The sequence below is a fragment of the Eutrema salsugineum genome, unplaced genomic scaffold (genome assembly GCF_000478725.1).
Source record: "Eutrema salsugineum unplaced genomic scaffold, Eutsalg1_0 scaffold_3, whole genome shotgun sequence".
Lineage (NCBI taxonomy): Eukaryota > Viridiplantae > Streptophyta > Magnoliopsida > Brassicales > Brassicaceae > Eutrema > Eutrema salsugineum.
In genome coordinates this window covers 3,859,618-3,879,131 of record NW_006256756.1, presented here as the reverse complement: position 1 = coordinate 3,879,131, position 19,514 = coordinate 3,859,618, and the positions used below count along the sequence as shown (strand labels likewise).

At 38.0% G+C, this 19,514-nt stretch overlaps 3 protein-coding genes across 3 annotated transcripts; all 3 read left to right on the top strand.

Annotated features, from left to right (window-relative positions):
- Positions 1-10: 10 nt before the first annotated feature.
- Positions 11-3,212, top strand: LOC112085258. Its single transcript, XM_024154458.1, has 10 exons — positions 11-152; positions 295-365; positions 636-927; positions 1,010-1,415; positions 1,535-1,610; positions 1,680-1,791; positions 1,877-2,094; positions 2,179-2,628; positions 2,701-3,036; positions 3,120-3,212. The coding sequence occupies exons 1-10, from the start codon at positions 11-13 to the stop codon at positions 3,210-3,212; spliced, it is 2,196 nt and encodes a 731-aa protein (XP_024010226.1).
- Positions 3,213-12,133: 8,921 nt separating this feature from the next.
- Positions 12,134-16,020, top strand: LOC18014455 (protein HAPLESS 2). Its single transcript, XM_006396798.2, has 18 exons — positions 12,134-12,246; positions 12,441-12,641; positions 12,731-12,874; positions 12,949-13,037; positions 13,130-13,227; positions 13,308-13,368; positions 13,465-13,543; positions 13,628-13,762; positions 13,848-14,045; positions 14,127-14,207; positions 14,298-14,398; positions 14,486-14,603; positions 14,696-14,728; positions 14,806-14,899; positions 14,995-15,083; positions 15,164-15,282; positions 15,362-15,462; positions 15,545-16,020. The coding sequence occupies exons 2-18, from the start codon at positions 12,450-12,452 to the stop codon at positions 15,946-15,948; spliced, it is 2,136 nt and encodes a 711-aa protein (XP_006396861.2). The 5' UTR covers positions 12,134-12,246; positions 12,441-12,449; the 3' UTR covers positions 15,949-16,020.
- A 483-nt stretch (positions 16,021-16,503) lies between these two features.
- On the top strand, positions 16,504-17,049 carry LOC18014454. The gene has a single exon (XM_006396797.1). The coding sequence runs from the start codon at positions 16,504-16,506 to the stop codon at positions 17,047-17,049; it is 546 nt and encodes a 181-aa protein (XP_006396860.1).
- The last annotated feature ends 2,465 nt before the right edge of the window (positions 17,050-19,514 follow it).

Below are 19,514 nucleotides of genomic sequence, written 5' to 3'. Positions count from 1 at the left end.
TTTTGTTGAAATGAGGTCCGAGATTGATCAGCTGAATCTCTGCATCACCGCGGATGATGACCAGCTGAGTGAGGGTGTGAGGGAGTCTGCAACAAGGGAGACGGCTATGGTTGTCTACGAAAAATCAGCCGATAACAAAGCAGATAACGAGGGTAATATATTATAACTAGTTGCCTATAACGTAGTTAACTATTACATCAAAGTATTTATACTAATACATTTATAAAGTAGTTAGAACTAGCTGTTCATAAAGTAGTTAGAACGATCTCATTCTTTAAATAATGTTCTGTGCAGGAGAATCTCGTGGAAAAGATAAAAGCGATGAAAACAAAGAGAGTAAGATCTTAGAACTAGCTGTTTATCACGTAGTTGTCTATTACACTAAATATGCCCGAACTATAAGTAGACGTTGACGATGTTGGTTATAAAGTTTGAATCACATTGTAATATATTTCTAGTAAATAATTATCACTGACCACTATAAGTAGGTGTATACTATGCAACTGATTTACCTTTAAGAAGCTGATATTTTAAGTCATGATGCATACAGGAGAATCTGGTGAGAAAGATGAGGGCGGTGACAATGTGGAAGAGCATGTAATACGTCTGGATGGAGAGTTGAACTTTCTGGTGAGTGTGATGACTCGGTTGAGGGGAGGAACGAAGAGTTCAACGAGTCTGCCAAGGATGATGAAGACGCGGTGAAGGATGAAGATGAGGTGGCAAAAAGACGTGCAAAAGGAAAGGAAAAAGTGCAAGAAAACGAACCAAAAAAACAAGGCCCACAAAAAGGGGAATGTAGCAATCATTCTGCCCATTACAGCTGCGCCGACGAGACCATTAATGGGGTCTTCAATGAGACAGAGGAGTTCTTTGCCATGTTTGGGAGAGATGCTCCCCCAATCGTTGATGAAATTTCCGACGACGGTGAGTAGTTGTTTATATATGAGTATTTACCAAGTAGTAAATTACTTTAGGAAATGATCAGATTGTGCCTTTGATAATGCAGGAATTGACAGTGCCTTGAGGGACGTGCGGTACGAGGGGGACGAAATTTTTGTAGGCAGGATTTTCCGTAACAAAGTGGAGTGCAAGATTAAGATGGCCATCCATGCCATCAACAGAAAATTCCATTTTAGGACTCCACGCTCAACTCCAAGCTATATGGAGTTTATGTGCGTTAATCACAGCTATTCATGGCGGGTCTATGCTTCCCTGATGGATGCGACAGGGAACTTCCAGATTAAGAAGGCCACACTTAAACACACATGCCCCATTGAAGACCGCTGGAAGTATCACAAGCAAGCAACAACGCAAGTGATTGGTGAGCTGATCTCCACAAGATTTGTGGCAGGGCAGAGAGGACCAGGTCCAATAGAAATTCAGCGCATAATGCTCCAAGAGTTCCAGTTCTTGTTTATGGCTGACACCACAATTTCCTATCTAGATGACATTATTAGTCTTCTGTAGTTAACTACCCGTAGTTATCTGTTTCTCTTATATCAGACAGTAATTCTCTACTTGTATTACGTAGGTTAACATCTCTTACTGGAAGGCGTGCAGGTGCAGGGAACTGGCACTTGAAAAAGCATTTGGATCAGTTTCTGGAAGTTTTGCCTTGCTCCCTTCGTACCTGGAAAATCTTCAGAGCTCCAACCCGGGAATGGTTTGCATGACAGAGTTCGTTGCAGACAAGAATGGTTGCCAAAGGTTCATGCAAGTACCTTTTCATCGCGTTTGCTGCTTCAGTTACTGGACTGAAATACTTGCGGCCCGTGGTTCTGATCGATGGTGAGTATTCGATTATAAATAGATACTTACTTTGATAGTTGACTATGGAATAGTCATAAATTATGTTATCATACTTTCATATCAGGGGCACATCTTGTGAGCCGATATGGTGGCTGTCTGATTTGTGCAAGTGCTCAAGACGGAAACTTTCAGATCTACCCGATAGCATATGCTGTTGTAGACAGTGAGAACGATGCATCTTATGAATGGTTTTTCAATTGCTTGAAAACCATCATTCCGGATAGCAGCGCCGTTATGTTTATATCTGACCGTCATGGTAGCATATACTCAGGGCTTCAAAAGGTTTGTCGTAGACAACTATATTTATTAATAGTTATAATTATATATACGCATATATATAGTTAACTATGTACCTGGTGTATGTAGGTGTACCTATCCGCGGGCCATGGTGCTTGTCTAGTTCATCTGGCGAGGAACATTACAACCCGATTCAAAGAGAGCCGTCTTCCATCTCTTATGGTCAGAGCTGCAAAAGCTTACACAGTGCACGAGTTTCTGCAAATATTTAAAGATTTGGAAAACATCAACCCTCGTTGCGCCAAGTATTTATTGGATATGGGATTACCACACTGGACTCGGGCATACTGCATTGGCGACCGCTACAACATCATGACTACTAATGTAGCCGAATCTCTGAACAAGGTATTGAAGGAATGTCGTGAGTTCTCCCTAATTTCAATGCTTGAGGAGATTAGAATGAGTCTTATCAGTTGGTTTGTAAGGAGGAAAAGTGTCTCAGCCGCTGAAAATCATGCTGTAAATCCCAAAGTTTGTGATATTTTGGACGACAACTTCTATGGTTGCACCGAACTGAAGGTAAACGTAGACGAATATTGTCTTCAATTTACTTGTAACCGACTATTGGTAGCTAATTATCATGTAATGAAGGTGGTTGCTGTGGGAAGCGATGAATACGAAGTTTACAACAGGAAGGGGGATCGGTTCGAAGTGAACCTAGTTTCCAAGTCATGCAGCTACAGGGAGTTCCAAATGCTACTCATTCCATGCCGCCATGCAATTGCTGCTAGTTCTTGCTGCGGAATTGAGATAAATGAGCTTGTGGGAGAGGTGTACACAACAGAATACCGGAGAGCCCTTTATGACGGAGTTTTTCACCCAGTGCCAACACCGGTGAGTTTTGGTAACGAGTTGCTTCCTCCATTAATGCGCAGGCCACCGGGGCGTCCAAGGAAAATCAGGATACCATCAATAGGAGAGTTTAAGGTAAAATTATGAAAAATGTATCCAACTATGTTGTAGAAAACTATGTAAATTTCAAGAGAACTAATTAATTATGAATGAAACAGAGGCGTGCGAGGAAAGCGGCAAGGATTTGCAGCAGGTGTCAGGGTAAGGGTCACAACAGAGCTTCTTGCAAGCTCCCGGTCAAGGATAAGTAATGATTATGTCGGGTGTTGTTTTGGAATGAGGCAGGGAGACTCGGATATGATGCACTTCAAATTTCAAGTGAAGGGACTACATCTTGTTTATGTGTAGGGCCTAAATCTTGTTTTGCAAGTTTGAAGGTTTTTTTTGATACAATGCATCTCTATTTTTATGACTTAATTCCTGCGGATTTGTTTGGATTTGTATTGCCTCGAATACTCTTAACCCTTAATATTCTATGATTGTTGGATTTGGAGACTTCATATTCCTCATCTATTTAGACTACTTTGCATAGGGTGGATAGGATAGTATTATATTTGGTATACTAATAGTCAACTATTTATTCCAAGTGGTTAGTTCTAAATTGATCCTCATGAATTGGATGAATAGTATAATATTTGGAATACTAATAGTCAACTAAGTATTCTAAAATAGGTAGTTCTAAAGTGATCCTCATGAATTGCCATAGTAGGTCTACTAAAACAAACGTGGATCTATTCATAATACATGGACGACCACTAGTAATTGTCTACTACAGTAGTTATATACTATTAAGTACGTACTCTAAAAAACAAGCTTAGCTAATATGAGTTCATCGTAGTTATTGAAATACAAATAAGTAGTACCTTCATAATACCACAAATAAGTTCAAGTTGTTAAGGTGTCAATAAACATTCAAACATCCAACAAGATAACAACATTCCAACAGCTTTAAAAAAAAGGACAATAATAGCGTACAAAGTACGTCAGTTTGACATGATTGCGAATCACAAAGACGGTTCGATCAGGCAATGGAGATCGTAAGCAAATTTAAGAGCGGCATCACGAACAACATCATCACCGATAGCCATATCAAGTGATATATTGGAAGAGTGTAATTGAAGGGACATGAGCGTCATCAAGCCAAGTAGCCCTGCAAAAAAAAAGTTAGCTATTTGTAAGTGATACTAATATAGATAACTACTTGTAATCAGATATATATATATATATATATATATATATATAATCGAATACTTGTATGTTAATATCTCACGAAAATGATAACATACCTAGGTTCAGTGTCTGGAACATCGGTTTGACGACCTTGATCGTGAACGGGATAAGGGTGTCTGATTTCATCTCGGTATTGTAGGCGACTTTCCTAATGAAATGAGGTAGGCACTGAGCGAGAGGGGAGACACTGGTCTTAAGCTTCATCTCCTTAAAAGTCTCGTAAGGATTGAGGACAAATATCTCATGGCTCTCAAAATCGATGCATAACCCAACCCAGTATTTACAGTCCACTTCGTAGGGACAGTAAATACGACCAATCTGAGTGTACCATGACCGCCTAGATTTGACATATTCAAGAGCACCAGTCGGTAGTGTGACTGGTTTCTTTTTGGGCGGGTTTATGAACTTTGGGTAGAGCTCTTCAATCTGGTGAATGAAGGCATACTCAACGAAGTCAACTTTCGAATGGGTATCGTTAATTTCAGAAAGCTGATGCTGGAACAACCTAATGACACTGTCAATAGACTAGCAAGAGAGATAGAGTTGGTTAGTATTCAGGTATATGTAAACGGAAATTAGTAGTTGCTATTAATAAACTACTAGTAAATGATTACCACGGAAGATATAGGGAATTTCAGGGATGCTATCTCTTTCAGTATGTTGACCGAGAGGAATATCCCATCCCAGCAATCTAATTTCCTACACAAATGAAACACATAAATATGTATACGCATTACGTGCTTTCGAAATTAATCAAAAGTTGTTTACTTACCGACTTTCTTCCATCCTTGTTTGTAGGAAAGTGAGTTGCTCATGAGTGGGAGGCGCGAAGAAATGACTCAAGTCCACCAAATTGTCATTCTTTTTAGATCGTTTTGGGCGTGAAACCACGTAGTCTGACATTGCGGTTGAAGGTTGGGCTACTCGTTTACTTTTACGGACCGGCTGGGGCTCCTCGCTTGGAATCTTATTGGCCTCTACATGTTTTTGTCTTCTTGTGTAAGACCGAGTGACCAAACAGGAGGTTCAACTCCTTCAGGGATTTCGCTATTTGTGACGGGCTTAACGACATCTGTAACCTACCACCAATAAGACCTAGTCGTTTACTGACACAGTTAGCTATTGATAGTTAATTATCTGACGACGAGCACCAACCTTTCCTTGTTGTGGGAGTTCACTGCTGGTTTGTGCTGGGATAGGGGGCTCTTCCACTGCTTTAAGGTGCTCATTAACCTACAAATTAAAAAGATGACTACGTTACATCTGTTTATGTATTATACGACTATCAAACATATAAAAGCTTACTAACAATTGCACGATCTTCTAATGTTTTTTCAGACTTCGCAGGTGAAGGGTTTACGTCTCTAATTTGGTCATCCTCGACAAAAACCTGATCCGTAAAGGGAATCCCAGAGTTGACGGCGGTGGAAGGAACTGTGGTATATGCCTACAATAGAAGTTTACAGGTAAGGCAGTAGTTGACCACACACTACAAGGTAATTGATTACTAGTAATCACACACTACAAGGTAATTGATTACTAGTAATCAACTACTTACCTCGTAAGGGTCCTACGCTAAGTCCGAAAGAACCGAAGCTATCTGGTTATGAGCGATGGTCGCCTGGTCCAAAGCAGAAGAACCACCCATGTCCATCAGGGACTTCGCCTGGTCAGCTGGTGCATTTACATCACCATCATGCACTCTATTACCACCATCCTCTAGTCCTTCAACATCTGAATCAATACATAGAAATGAGAAGTGAACATACACTAATAATCGGGTAATAGTCGTAAGTACTAACCATCATCGTCATTCTGGTCGTCATTTTGACCTCCGTTTCCAATTTCTTCACCGTCGAGATTCACTTCTTCTGATTGAATACATAAATATGAGAAATTGAAAATTCATCTAAGAATTGTATAATAGTAGCTGAATACTAATTAGTTATCTATAAGTATACAACTAACCATCTGCGTCGTTATGATCGTCCAGGGTTCCTTCGTTTTCGTTGCCTTCCCCATCATGCTCTAAACCTACAACATGATCCTCTTATGAAGTAAATGATTACTAGTGATGAATTACTAATATATAACTAACCTTCGACATTCTCCTCACCAACGTAACTATCAATGCCGTCATCACTATCACTGTCACCACTGTCCGAAGGGTTGCCCTTAGCTGCGATCTCCTTTGATTCAGATGACTTTGTTTCTTCAGAAGAAGAAGAAACCTGGGCAAACCTTACATGGGTGGATTTCTTCGGCTGAATTCGAATGGAAGGTGTAGATTTCGTAGGCATCGATTTCTTCAGTTTCCCGGTGGAATATTTCTTTGCTTGCCCGGTGGCAGATTTTTTTGGTTCCCCGGTTGTAGTTTCTTTCGGTTTATGCCCTTGTATATCAGAAATTGCAAGCTTGAAGTTCGACAATGCTGTGGAAACTTCTGAACGGAGATTGCCGAAATATTCTCTGAGGTTTTTGATCTCCTGTAAAATCAAAGACTGTGAAACATCGAGCTTGTCCAGAATTGCAGAGGAATCCGAATCCTTTAAAGGACCCTTACAAGGTGTGCTACGGGAAGATGAGGCTTGGGTCTTCTCCTGCTTTTTATGAATGCTTGCTTTTTGACCACCATTCCATGATTTCCTGGTAAATTTTTCACCTCGTGAAATTGCTGCAAGCAAGTTGTCTACGCGTTCGTCGGAGACATCATCATCAATTCCCAACTCGGTTTCAGCCAACAAGTTCTCATCGTCAGGTAATATTGCTTTCACCTTCACCTGATATACCAAGAAAATGTTAGGTAAACAGTTACATGAATACACCTACATGTAATCAACTACTAATGTATACTAGTCTGAATATCCTCACTCCATAGTAGTAGACATATAAGGCAGTATTGTAAAATTATGAATGAGAAGTAGTGTGTGACTATTAGTAGACGACTACAATTATATGTCTACCATCGTATGTATGCAATGAAATGTAAGTGACTATTATGTAGTTTGGATTAAGTGGTACCTTTACGTCCTTATCAAGATGCTTCACATGAGGCATTGATATGTTCACTGGCTTCGCACCACCAGGACGTATAAGTGGGGATTCATCCTCTTCGTCTTCATCGTCCCCTACCGATTTACCCTTACCCTTAACATCCTTCACCAATATAGTAGGCGCACACTCCAAAATCACCATCTGTAGTGCATGTAAAAACCCTGAAAAGCACAAGTGGGCTGGAGGAAAGTTGAAGGGGTATCTGTCTTACTTCTGATGCAGTCCATGGTCAAATCAAATGATTTACGACCCGAAGGATATTCAAGGAAGTTGTCAACATCTTTAACCATTAAGATGTGGTCGCCACTTATCCTAGCGTTTCTAGACGTGGGACACAACACACCATCTATGAGGAGTAGGCATGCGAGCTTAAATCTGGTTTCCTTGTCCTTGTATGGTCTGCCAAAAAGTGTGCTCGCTATCCACCCAGGAGTTGCATTCGCACTTGACCCAAATAACTTCTTCGTCTGCTTACTCAGCTTCCTCTCGTTTAATTCAAGCTGTGGAGGCAACTTCGAACAATCCAAGCCGGTTGCAATTGCAAACTCACGAATTGAGAACCGAATGGGCTGACCAGCAAAGAGACACCACAACTCTTTCTTTTTTGCTGTAACCAACTGCCTAGATAACATGAAATGCAGGAATCTCACTGAAGATGCAATCTTGTTTCCAGTCTCTATAATTTTGCCAAATTGGGAAGAGGAAAGCTTCTCCAAATGGTTTTCTTCCAAAGCGCAAGTGATTGTGTCAATATAATTCAGCTGAAAGTAAGTGTTGACCTTCTTATTCTCAGGTTCATTGCCTAAGGCGAAAAGCCTATCCGGCAAGCTACTCATCGCTGCCCTGAAAACAACCAAGAAAAACAGTTTTAATTGAAAGTAGTTGATTATGCATAGGTATTTATCTTTTATTAATAGTCTAGTATGATCAAGTACATTTAGAGGTTGACTAACTAAAAAGGCTATTATAATAGTAAAGGGAAGAAAAACTGAAACCCTACTCGAGTACAAAAAAACGAAATACACACCGACGCTGAGATCTAAACAACTTTTTTACAAATTTGTTTATGGGTAGTTGATTATTATTAGAACAGTACCATTAGATCTAAACCCTGATGTGAAAAGACAATCATGACCCTAAGCCAAGGGAGAAACCCTAATCAATTACAAAAAGACGAATAACTAGCCACCCCATGACAGATCTGCGAGCACTTCAATAAAAAAACATAAACATTTCAACAAAATAACAGACCGAGTAATTGCGTACTAATAGTTTGTTATCGGTGCCTGACATAGAATTCATTTTCATATTCGAAAAACAGAGAAAAATAAGAGATCTCAACTGTACGAATAGGATGAACTTAATTAAGAAAAGATATGCGGGAGAAAAGAGAACGGCGGACATTGTTATACCTAAATCAAAGAAAGACGACGGCGAGCGCGAATCGGCGGATTTCTTGGATTTCGCCGGACGAAATCGAAGTTCACCGGGTAAGCAACGTCGATGTCAGGCGGAAATTGAAATAGGTTACAATGGAGGGTGACGGTGAGAATACAAGTGTAACGACAACAGAGCCAACAAAGAAAATAAAAGGGCAGGGCGGTTGCTGAAGAAGTTCGGAGGTGAGAGAGAAAAGTAAAGAAAATGGCAGACGTGACATGATGAGGGGTATTTAAGGGTGGTTTTGTGGAAGTTTTTTTTTTTACAAAAATAAATTTAACGGTTACCAAAACAGTTGACACAAAATACCCTCATGTATTTAAAAGTGAGTTACGAATTCAAACCATTCAAAAACCAAAAAAAAAGAGATTTTACCCAGAAATCACGGAACCAATATTCAACTACCACATAAACTTAATAACATCAAGTTAACAACTAAAAAAATATAATAGCTGACTACTAGTATTCCATTACAACATAGTCGTCTATCGATTGAAAACACTCTTTGCCAGCTGGTAGTAAACATACAGGTAGCAATACTCACAGATCATTTGATGCTTGAATCCGCATATGGGGAATTCGGAAAAAGGATTGGGAAAGATCCCGTGCACCGTCGGCTCTTTGCAAGCTTCGATCAAATCCATCACTTGATTTGCAATCCCTTCCATGTACTCCATTCGTGACTTCCAACCAACTATACAGTCAAGGATTACCAGCCCTCCCTCATAAAGACCGTATGCAGTGCCGCAAATTGCAAGCATTAAAGTCACAGTATCGACTCCAGCTTTTGACGCTTTGCTAAAAAACGTAACGGAACCCTCAATATCGTTATCAACTGTAATCTTGGTCATGCCGCGGAGGTACAATGATGTCGGATTACCGGCACTAATCGCTGACTCAAAGAACATAGGGTACTGCTTCATCAAACTGGGGTTTTGGACAAAGGCACTAAGGTTTAAAACCCTAATGACAGATGGTTCCTTGAAAGTTTCGTTGAGGAACTTACATGAACAAGCAAACGAGCAAGCGTTTTTTGCAGACTCCCTTGCAACTCTTTCAAAAATATCAACCAGTGCATCGCGGATCTGGGGAAACAATTCATTTGCAAAGGGGTCCGGCTCGGATAGTCGGATATTTCACATATCACTGAACACAAAACGAAAAAAATATAGTCAACTACTAATAGACGATGACCAGATACCCTGGGATTCGTAGATCTATAAAAAAGACGATGACGAAAAGCGAGAATTGAAGAGCAAACCCAAAAACTTCAACGAGGTGAAAATCGACAAATTATCTTCCACAAATCATCGTCGAAGCAAACGCTTTCAAACCCATGGTTTAGATCGCCTTAAAAAATGACTCTGGTTCGCCGGAAAGAATCTCTCTGCCTCGCGGGAAAAAAGTGAACAGAGATAGGGGATATATGATGAGAGAGAAGAAATGGGTGAACCGATAATGTGAGAAGAAAAGTAAAGCTAACGTGCTGAAATGATTTGTAATTCAAAATTTGAAAAAAAGTAAGAAAGAGAAATTGCTGTTTGTCAGAAAAAAAGAAGCAAGCAAAAATCGGTATCCGCTAACGTTCAAAAACATGTTATCGTGTTGTTGTGATGAGGGGATAAGAGATATTTTCTCACCAATAAAATAATATTGTTTTATCAAGTTAATTTGCTCTTGGATTGTTGCTACCACACCTCACCTAGTTTCCCAAACTATTAATATGATCTTGATTTAATATTTTTTTGCTAATGTATCACCCTTATAATTATTCTAAGCTGTAAGTTCCTATATTTGATAGAGTGGCAATTAGTACGAACTTTAATCTCATGCCGTTAAGTTACTATTCAGAAAATGTTGTAGTGTTTATAAACAAAAGTAAGTTAGTTTGATAACAATATTGAAAAGAAGTTAAGAATCAAACATTAGTAAAATAGTATTTATGAATAAAAAGAGAAAAAAACTGACAAAAAATGCCTTAATAATATATATACTATTTTAAAATATTTACATCTATATACATAAAAAATTAAAAATAACAATAAATCTGTGTACAACACGCGTCTATAATCTAGAGAGAGTGGGAGAAAGAGGAAACGATGGAAGGAATGAGAAAGGGAAGGAGGGAGGAGGGAGAGAAGGACATATGGACAGAGGAAGAGAGGGATGGAGAGGGATGGATAGACGAAGTTACAAACTCGAGTATAAGTAAGAGACATATGACAATAGTTGAATTGTTTGAATGGTTCTAATATATAACTATCATACGGGTAAAATTCTAAGTGATTAAATTAATCTTGATTTATAAATTTTTGTTGATGTTTTATTCTTACAATTATTCTCAATTTAAAGATCCTCATAAAAAGGTAATTGATAGGGATTTTAACTTTATGCTGCTAATGTATTTCTATACAAATATTGCCGAGAATTTGATTTTAAAATAATAAATAACAATTTTTGTTAATGATAAAAAATTATTTTGCTAGCTTTTAAAAAATAAATCATCTCATGAATGAAAATGTGAACAAGTTATTTTTTTTATGAATTTTTACAAAAATCTTAAGAATTTTAAACCATAGTGAAATAAACTAAAATTTTAAATATTTTAAAAGAAAGTAGCAATTTTCAAAGTTTCATAGGTATAATAACATATAAATCTTTAAAATCTTACACCAAATAAGTAGTAACAATAAAAATAGTAAAAAGAAATATTTGAATATACAGTTTAGATTCAAGAAAACACATAAACCATCAAAAATCTTCACAACATATATATATATATATGTATAAAAAAATAAAAATAACAATAAATTAAAAAAAAATTCAAACCTTTATTTTACATATATAAAATTCATATCTCACATTTAATCTTTTAACTAAAAAAAGCATACGCTAGAAATAAAAATTTCTATCAAATACTACAAAATACTCAAATATATCAATTACTAATTACTACACAAGTCATTATACTACTTAATGATATCGATTTAAATAATAACAATAATCCGTGCACAGCACCGGTACTATCCTAGTACAAATTAAACAGAGCTTAACAAGCCAGATAATTCAGATGGGAAAAATTATCCAAACCGACCCGAAGCGATCAAAACTGAAGCGAAATTCTTTGGTTCCTATTATATAGGTTTCTACAGGCCTATCCTCATTACTAAAAAGAAACAATAAAAATGAATGTCAAAGTCATTGCCTTGGTTTACGTCGGGTCGCTAGTAATTGACGGTTAAAGCTAACGGTCTAACCATTCCGGGATACGGATTAGAAAACCAAAGCAACCGTTGGAAAAGAAGAAAAGAAAAAAAAAAAAGAGAAGAGGAAGCAGTTCTTCTTCAAAAAACACCATCTTTTTTCAAAAAACATAGAAACCACCATTTTCGTTCACTCAAATTTCTTTTTTTTTGTTTCAGATTTTACTGCTCTTTCTCTTCTCCCACCGGATTTTTGCTATCTTCTTCCTCCTTCGATTACGTCGGTTGATCTTTCGTCAATGATTGGCTTCCTAGCGATTGCTATTTTTGCGGCCTCGTCTTCTTAATCATCTCCGAGGTACAAGAGAAACTCTCTTCTCGTAAACAACCGTCGCCAAATTTTCAATTTCTGTCATTGTCTTACAATTATTGTGTAAATGTCAGTATTGATTTCCTTCGGATTCAGCCCTAGACTTTAATTTGAAATCAAAGCCATGGGTTTAGTGATTTCGTCAATTCGTTCTCCAAATTCAGCAACTTTCGTGTTTACAGTTTCAAAAAATGGAGCACCACGCGATGGTGATTGCTTTTGTAATCGTCGGAAATCTCCTCCTTCCCGTAGTGTTCAACGAAGTCGAAGGGACTCAGATTCTGTCGAAATCAAAGCTCGAAAAGTGTGAGAAAACATCCGATTCAGGAAATCTCAATTGCACAACTAAAATCATTTTGAACCTCGCTGTTCCCAGCGGATCCGTAAGCCTTTTTTTTTTCTCCCCAATATTTTGTTGCTGTATTGTATATACAAAACTTGTGTTCATCAATAACATTTTTCTCGTTTCAAGAGCGGAGGAGAGGCTTCGATTGTAGCGGAAATCGTCGAAGTGGAAGATAATTCGAGTAGTAATATGCAGACCGTACGGATCCCACCGGTCATAACAGTGAACAAATCAGCAGCTTATGCTCTCTATGATCTTACTTACATTAGGGTACGAATCTTGATATCATATATATTATTAGTCTTGATGATTTTTGCCATGAATGAGTCTAGTTTTTGCTGTAGGATGTGCCTTACAAGCCACAAGAGTTTCACGTTACGACTCGAAAGTGTGAGCCTGATGCTGGACCAGATATTGTAGAAATATGCGAGAGGCAAGGATTTTTTTTGTTGTAATCTCTTTTCTTGTTATTTCTAACGTATGTGTTTAATTATCTCTGTTTTTTTCTACGATGTATTGGGACAGGTTACGAGATGAAAAAGGTAACGTTCTTGAACAGACACAGCCAGTGTGTTGTCCATGTGGACCGCAGAGAAGAATGCCTTCATCTTGTGGAGATATATGTGCGTTTAACATTCACTTCCTCTTGTTTCTTTTGATGAATGTACTTGGACTCTCATTTTCTTCTCTTGGATTTGATTAGTTGAGAAGATGATCAAAGGTAAAGCAAACACTGCGCATTGCCTTCGTTTTCCAGGTGACTGGTACGTTCTGATCTTATCTTCAAGATGAAAAATATGATTTATCTTGAAACAATCATGGTTTTGCACACTTAAGCTTCTTGATATCTTCCCTTCTAGGTTCCATGTTTTTGGAATTGGGAAACGGTCACTAGGGTTTAGTGTTCGAGTTGAGTTGAAGACAGGAACTAGAGTTTCAGTATGTTTACTTTCACTTATCTCTCTTTTTCTTCGGTTTCCAAGCCGGTTGTGTTCCGAGTTACGATACTTTTTCTTAACGCAGGAAGTGATCATTGGTCCTGAAAACAGGACAGCTACTGCAAATGATAATTTTCTCAAGGCTAATCTCATAGGAGACTTTGCTGGTTACACAAACATTCCTTCTTTCGAGGACTTCTATCTTGTAATCCCAAGAGAGGTAATTTGCTTATTATCCATTTAAAGTCACTAACTCGCGGCTGTATCATTATAATGCTAAAAGAATTTTCCGGTTTGACAAAAAGGGGGCTGCAGAGGGACAACCAGTGAACTTAGGTGGAAACTACTCAATGTGGATGCTTCTTGAGAGAGTGAGATTCACATTGGATGGTCTAGAATGTAACAAAATTGGTGTTGGCTATGAAGCTTTCAACAGCCAACCAGATTTCTGCTCTGCACCATATTGGAGTTGCTTGCATAATCAACTATGGAACTTCCGCGAGGTCTCTATTCTTTTAAGTTACAGCTTGTATCGAGCACTTTATTGCGACATTGTTTCACCAATATAAACACGTCTGTTTCAGGCAGATGCTAACCGGATGAACCGGCACCAACTTCCTCTATATGGACTGGAAGGAAGATTTGAGAGGATCAATCAACATCCAGTTATGTTTCATCTTTTCCTAGTATCTAAACCAGTTTTGAACATAAATATTTGTTGTTGGCTTATTGGATTTTTCTATTACATGGTACAGAACACGGGGCCTCGCTCGTTCTCAATTGGAGTTACAGAAACACTCAACACAAATCTATTGATAGAACTAAGAGCTGATGATATTGAATACGTTTTCCAGAGGTATAACATCGTCAACGGTTTCCGAAATTCTGCTATATATATATATATATATATAGTAAAATAAGTAAACGTTTCTTGTGGTTGCAGGAGCCCTGGTAAGATCCTAAACATAGCTATACCGACTTTCGAGGCACTTACACAATTTGGAGTTGCTGCAGTCACAACCAAGAATACTGGTGAAGTAGAAGCATCTTATAGCTTAACGGTAATACTTTTTCAAACTGAAACTTCTTTGCTAGTTTGATAGCATGGAAGGTTCCTCGGTATATTAATCGCGTCTTGCTTCCTCCTGTGCAGTTCGATTGCTCCAAAGGTGTGGCTTTCGTTGAGGTAACTAACTCTTAGATACTCTTTTAAGAACAAGCATTGTTAGGAGCGATGATACAAGTTGTTGATATTTGTTCCAGGAGCAATTCTTTATTATAAAACCAAAGGAGGTTACAACTCGATCTTTTAAGTTGTACCCTACTAAAGACCAGGCTGCAAAATATATATGCACAGGTGATTCTACTTTACTATTACAGTTACTAATCTCTCTTCTCTTTCAAGTTTTTGAGTCATGAAAAATGCTCTGTTTTTCTTTGTTGTGTGTATAGCTATACTTAAGGATTCTCAGTTCAACGAGGTAGACAGAGCCGAGTGTCAATTCAGCACGACAGCTACCGTTCTCGACAATGGAACTCAGGTTCTTGAACAGTTTGCAATCGATTCTTGATTCATGTCAATGTGGATCATCATCCAGTGACTATTATCTTCAACTTGCAGGTTACTAATCCATTTCAAATTCCAGAAACTCATCCTAAAGGTTTCTTTGAATCGATTAGGATGTTGTGGACTAAACTCGTGAATGGTTTAATCGATTTCATCACCGGAGACACTTGCAGGTTACGCAATTTTCTATTTCTTCTCCTGACTTTCTTTGAGAATGGTATGATAACTTGAAAAATGAATCAATCTATGCAGAAACAAATGCTCGAGTTTCTTTGACTTCAGCTGTCACATTCAGTACGTTTGCTTAAGCTGGATGGTTATGTTCGGTCTCCTCCTAGCTCTCTTCCCAACTAGTAAGCGTTTTAACCGCAACCGCAAAAATCGCTAACATAATAACAAAACTTAACGGTTTTGTTTATGTACAAACCTTCACAGCTTGTGTTCTTCTCTGGCTCTTGCACCAAAAGGGACTCTTTGATCCATTCTACGATTGGTACGAAGACCATTTTGACTCAGACCACCATAGGTTATTACATACCAGAGAAACCGCCGGAAACCGCCATCATCATCGTCACCATCACCATCACCAACTTCGTCATGGTGTCAAAACGCATAATCAACATCGCAGACACAAACACCATCGTCATGGGCAAGAACAAGAAGACGTGTTGCAGAAGATGATTGGACGAGACCACAATGATTCTCATTATTACCACCAACTTCACCGAGTCCATAAAGATGGCAAGCAGAAGCAGCGTCGGCGTAGCAAGCACGGGATCGTCGTTCCACGTGATGTGCACGTGGACAGGCGGAGAAGAGAGAGGCTACGTGAGGGTTAAATAAAAGGGAGGTTTTAAACGATGGCTTTGCTTAGACGTAAAGCTAGAAAATCACTATGTAGAAGAAGCATCAAACACTATTTGTATATGATAATCACTATGAAAATTTCATATTAATATGGACATATATATACTGCATATGTGATTTTTGTTTTTTTTTTTCTAAATCTTATCCAGTTTTCAAAATTTAGGAAATTATTGAAATATATATTGATTATTCTTTGTGTGTGTGTGTGTATGTTTTGTAAAATTAGTAATAGTTGAGCCGTGAGCGTGTTGAGTTCTTTTCTTTGCTGAGATTGTAGTCGTTTTCGTAATACCGTTACAACAAATATAAGTGAACTAAAAAATTAATTAGATGAGAAAAACAAAACACAAAAATGGTTGAGAAAAAGGAAAATTTGAAGAAAAGGAAATCGCGTAAAAAAGGGAAAAAAGGAAGTAACCCTCATATTATATAACACACCCTATAAACTAGAACTAAGGATCATTCGATTAGTCCCTAAAGATCGACTTTAATTTCTAATCCATAAATCTTTTTTTCCAACACAAACCATGGTTAGGTTTTTGTATATCGATAACGAACCCGACACCCTCATCTACTTCGAGCCAGTCTACAAAGACAACCAACGCACCGACAACAACAATCTACGCAAAAAGCCAAACTTGTTGTTTGATTTCGAGGTAGTTTACAGGCAAGCCCCTGAACCAGATTCAGATTCAGACGGAGAGGAAGATCCTGATATCTTATGCAATTTAGAAACTCGAATCGTTCATCAAGCTCACGAGTTCGACAGAGATTGGCTCATCGGTGGCGATAGGGATCAGATACAAGCCGCCGTATATCAGATTCTCGATTTGTTCCAAGTCCCTTGTTACTCGGATATTGTTCATACGTTAACTATAGATATCTTGGATTTGAACAAACACGAAGCCATGTCTGTTTCACCTGAGATCGAGAGGATAAGAGTAGAGATTGATGTTATTGTCGATAGGTTTCCCGGTGATGTTGACAATGTGGATGTGAAGCTTGAGGTGGCTCCGGCAAACAATGAGGCGGTGGAGAAACACTTGGAGACGGTGGTTGCTGGGAAAGACTAGAAGTTGTTGTTTAAAGTTGTGCAATTGAATTATTCAATACAGTATGTTACGATTTGATGCTTTCTTGTTTGTTCGTTGTTTTTTTTTCCGTTTTGTATTTTTTTGCATCAGTTTCTGCTAGAAGACTTGAAAAAGAAAATTCACAAATGCCTAATGTTATGAGGATTTTCTCTTATTGCTTGCAATGAAAGTAACTGGAAAGATTTTCTCAGGTTCTGTTTTGGTTTGTATAGAAGAGTTAGGAAGTTGTTTGGCTTGGTTTTTGGAGAAACTTTGAAGAACGTGAGTCCATATTGGACCTACAAAATATGGCAGTGTTAGAGATGGTTTAGGAGCATACTCATTTAGAAGCAATAGGTTTGTTACATTGTATCTAAATGCCAATTCTGTTTTCAGCACTCTTACAAATAATGAAGTTAGAGATCACATCTCATTTGCTACATTGACGTAAATGAGGAAATTCTGCCTAAATAAAGGGGAGAAGGAGTTACATAGAAATTGAGGGGAACATCTGCCAAAACACACAAGGAAATTCCTTCCAGAAGGCAGCAGCATTATTATTATTACTATTCTTTTTTTTTTTTCATTATTGAGAGGTTTTGGGCCGAACCCGTATTTCCCCATATCCGAAACCGCAACATTTACGTAATATTAGTTTTCTCCAAAAACTATTCGAACCAACGACCTCTAAACTTTACCTGAGATTTTTATCAGTTGAGCTATTAGCTCTTGGTGAAAGCAGCATTATTATTTGGCACACACCATGGAGATAAACACATAGTTTAGATGCTTATTAGTTTCTGTGGAAATACGACATGGTTGTGTTTTCTGTTTCCTTGTTTATTAAATTATTCATTTTTTGTTAAATTTTTTTTCCTCACTTTTAGTTTCACGTTCCGCGTTCCCTTTCTTAATGGAAGATGACGACGAAGGGGAGACATCAAAGTTTAAGAAACGTAGTCTCTAAGACTATATAGTGATATACGTACAGATATCGGCGATCAAAAAATACAACAACAAAAAAATATTCTTAGCAGCAATTATCTTTGTAAAACTTGTAGAGAGAGAAAGAAAAATCTCATTAATAAAAGCGTTAATTTATAATTGTGTGTGATAATACACTTATATACAACCGGTTTAAGCTAAAGGAAACTAAATCAGTGTTTACACTCTAATAGGTTCTTCGTGTTGGCGGGATCATACCTGATCCACAGGGACGTAGCTCTTTCTCTCTCTCTCTCTCTCTTTTTACACAACATGTGTATATTAGTAACTGGCTTATGTTTTTGTTGGTGCAGTTTCTTTTGCAGGACATATTCTAACCGATATATTGAATTACAATATATATTTATATATAATATAATTTAACTATCTAAAGTTTAAATATAAATATTTTTACGTTTTTCTCTTTGTTTTTCATTATATTTCATTGATATTTTGCACTCTAATACCCCTCCCTCAAGTCTAATTCTTCAAGGAAGAAGAAAAAGACTTGAAAATTGATATCTTGATAGAAGGAGCTTGAATGTCTTTGGTTGAAGAGCCTTAGTGAACAAAACAGCGAGTTGATTTCCTGTTGTCACATGAAGAATATTCAGGAATCCCGCTCTTAGTCTTTCATGAACGAGATGAAAGTCATTCTCTATGTGTTTAGTCCTTTCATGAAAGACTGAGTTTGAAGAAATCTGAATCGCTGAAGTATTGTCACAAAACAAGTTTGCTGGACCAGTAACCTTAACGTGGAGATCTTTAAGTAACTGTGTCAGCCAAACAAGTTCACATGTTGTATCAGTTAAGGCTCGATACTCAGCCTCGGTGCTACTTCGTGAAACCACTTTCTGTTTTCTGGACTTCCAAGAGATTATGGAGTCTCTCAGAAACACACAAAGCCTGTGGTTGAGCGTCTCATATCAGGACACAAAGACCAATCTGTATCAGAAAAAGCTTGTAATCGAATCTCAAAAGATGCAGAATAGAACAATCCTCGTCCGAGATATGCCTTCAAGTATCGGACTATATGACGAGCAGCTTCAAGATGATCAGTTCTTGGTTGTGATAAGTACTGACTTAACTTGTGAACTGCATATGTAATATCTGCTTGGGTAATGGTGAGATACATAAGTTTACCAATGAGTGCTCTGTAAACTGTTGGATCTTTGAGAAGTTCACCACTTTCTTCACTTAACTGAACGTTTGGATCTATAGGTGTTGCAACAGATTTACAGCCAAGAAGACCAACAGAATCCAGAAGATCCAAGGCATATTTACGTTGACACACAGAGATTCCCTTGCTTGTTCTGGCTATCTCCAAACCAAGGAAATACTTCGCCGGACCTAGATCTTTGATTTTGAAGGCCTTTGCAAGAATAGCTTTGAGATCTGAAACAGTCTTGTCATCATTGGTCGCTATAAACTAAGAGAGCAATGAAAATGTTACCATCCACTTTGACAAATAAGGCATGTTC

Bases quoted from the DNA above. Each gene is read 5' to 3' on its own strand.
- LOC18014454 (XM_006396797.1), top strand. From the start codon at position 16,504: ATGGTTAGGTTTTTGTATATCGATAACGAACCCGACACCCTCATCTAC.
- LOC18014455 (XM_006396798.2), top strand. From the start codon at position 12,450: ATGGAGCACCACGCGATGGTGATTGCTTTTGTAATCGTCGGAAATCTC. The intron at 13,544-13,627 runs GTATGTTTACTT...TTCTTAACGCAG, and splicing joins AGACAGGAACTAGAGTTTCA to GAAGTGATCATTGGTCCTGA. The intron at 14,729-14,805 runs GTAACTAACTCT...TATTTGTTCCAG, and splicing joins AAGGTGTGGCTTTCGTTGAG to GAGCAATTCTTTATTATAAA.
- LOC112085258 (XM_024154458.1), top strand. From the start codon at position 11: ATGAGGTCCGAGATTGATCAGCTGAATCTCTGCATCACCGCGGATGAT. The intron at 1,416-1,534 runs GTTTATGGCTGA...TGTATTACGTAG, and splicing joins CTCCAAGAGTTCCAGTTCTT to GTTAACATCTCTTACTGGAA. The intron at 1,792-1,876 runs GTGAGTATTCGA...CTTTCATATCAG, and splicing joins GCCCGTGGTTCTGATCGATG to GGGCACATCTTGTGAGCCGA.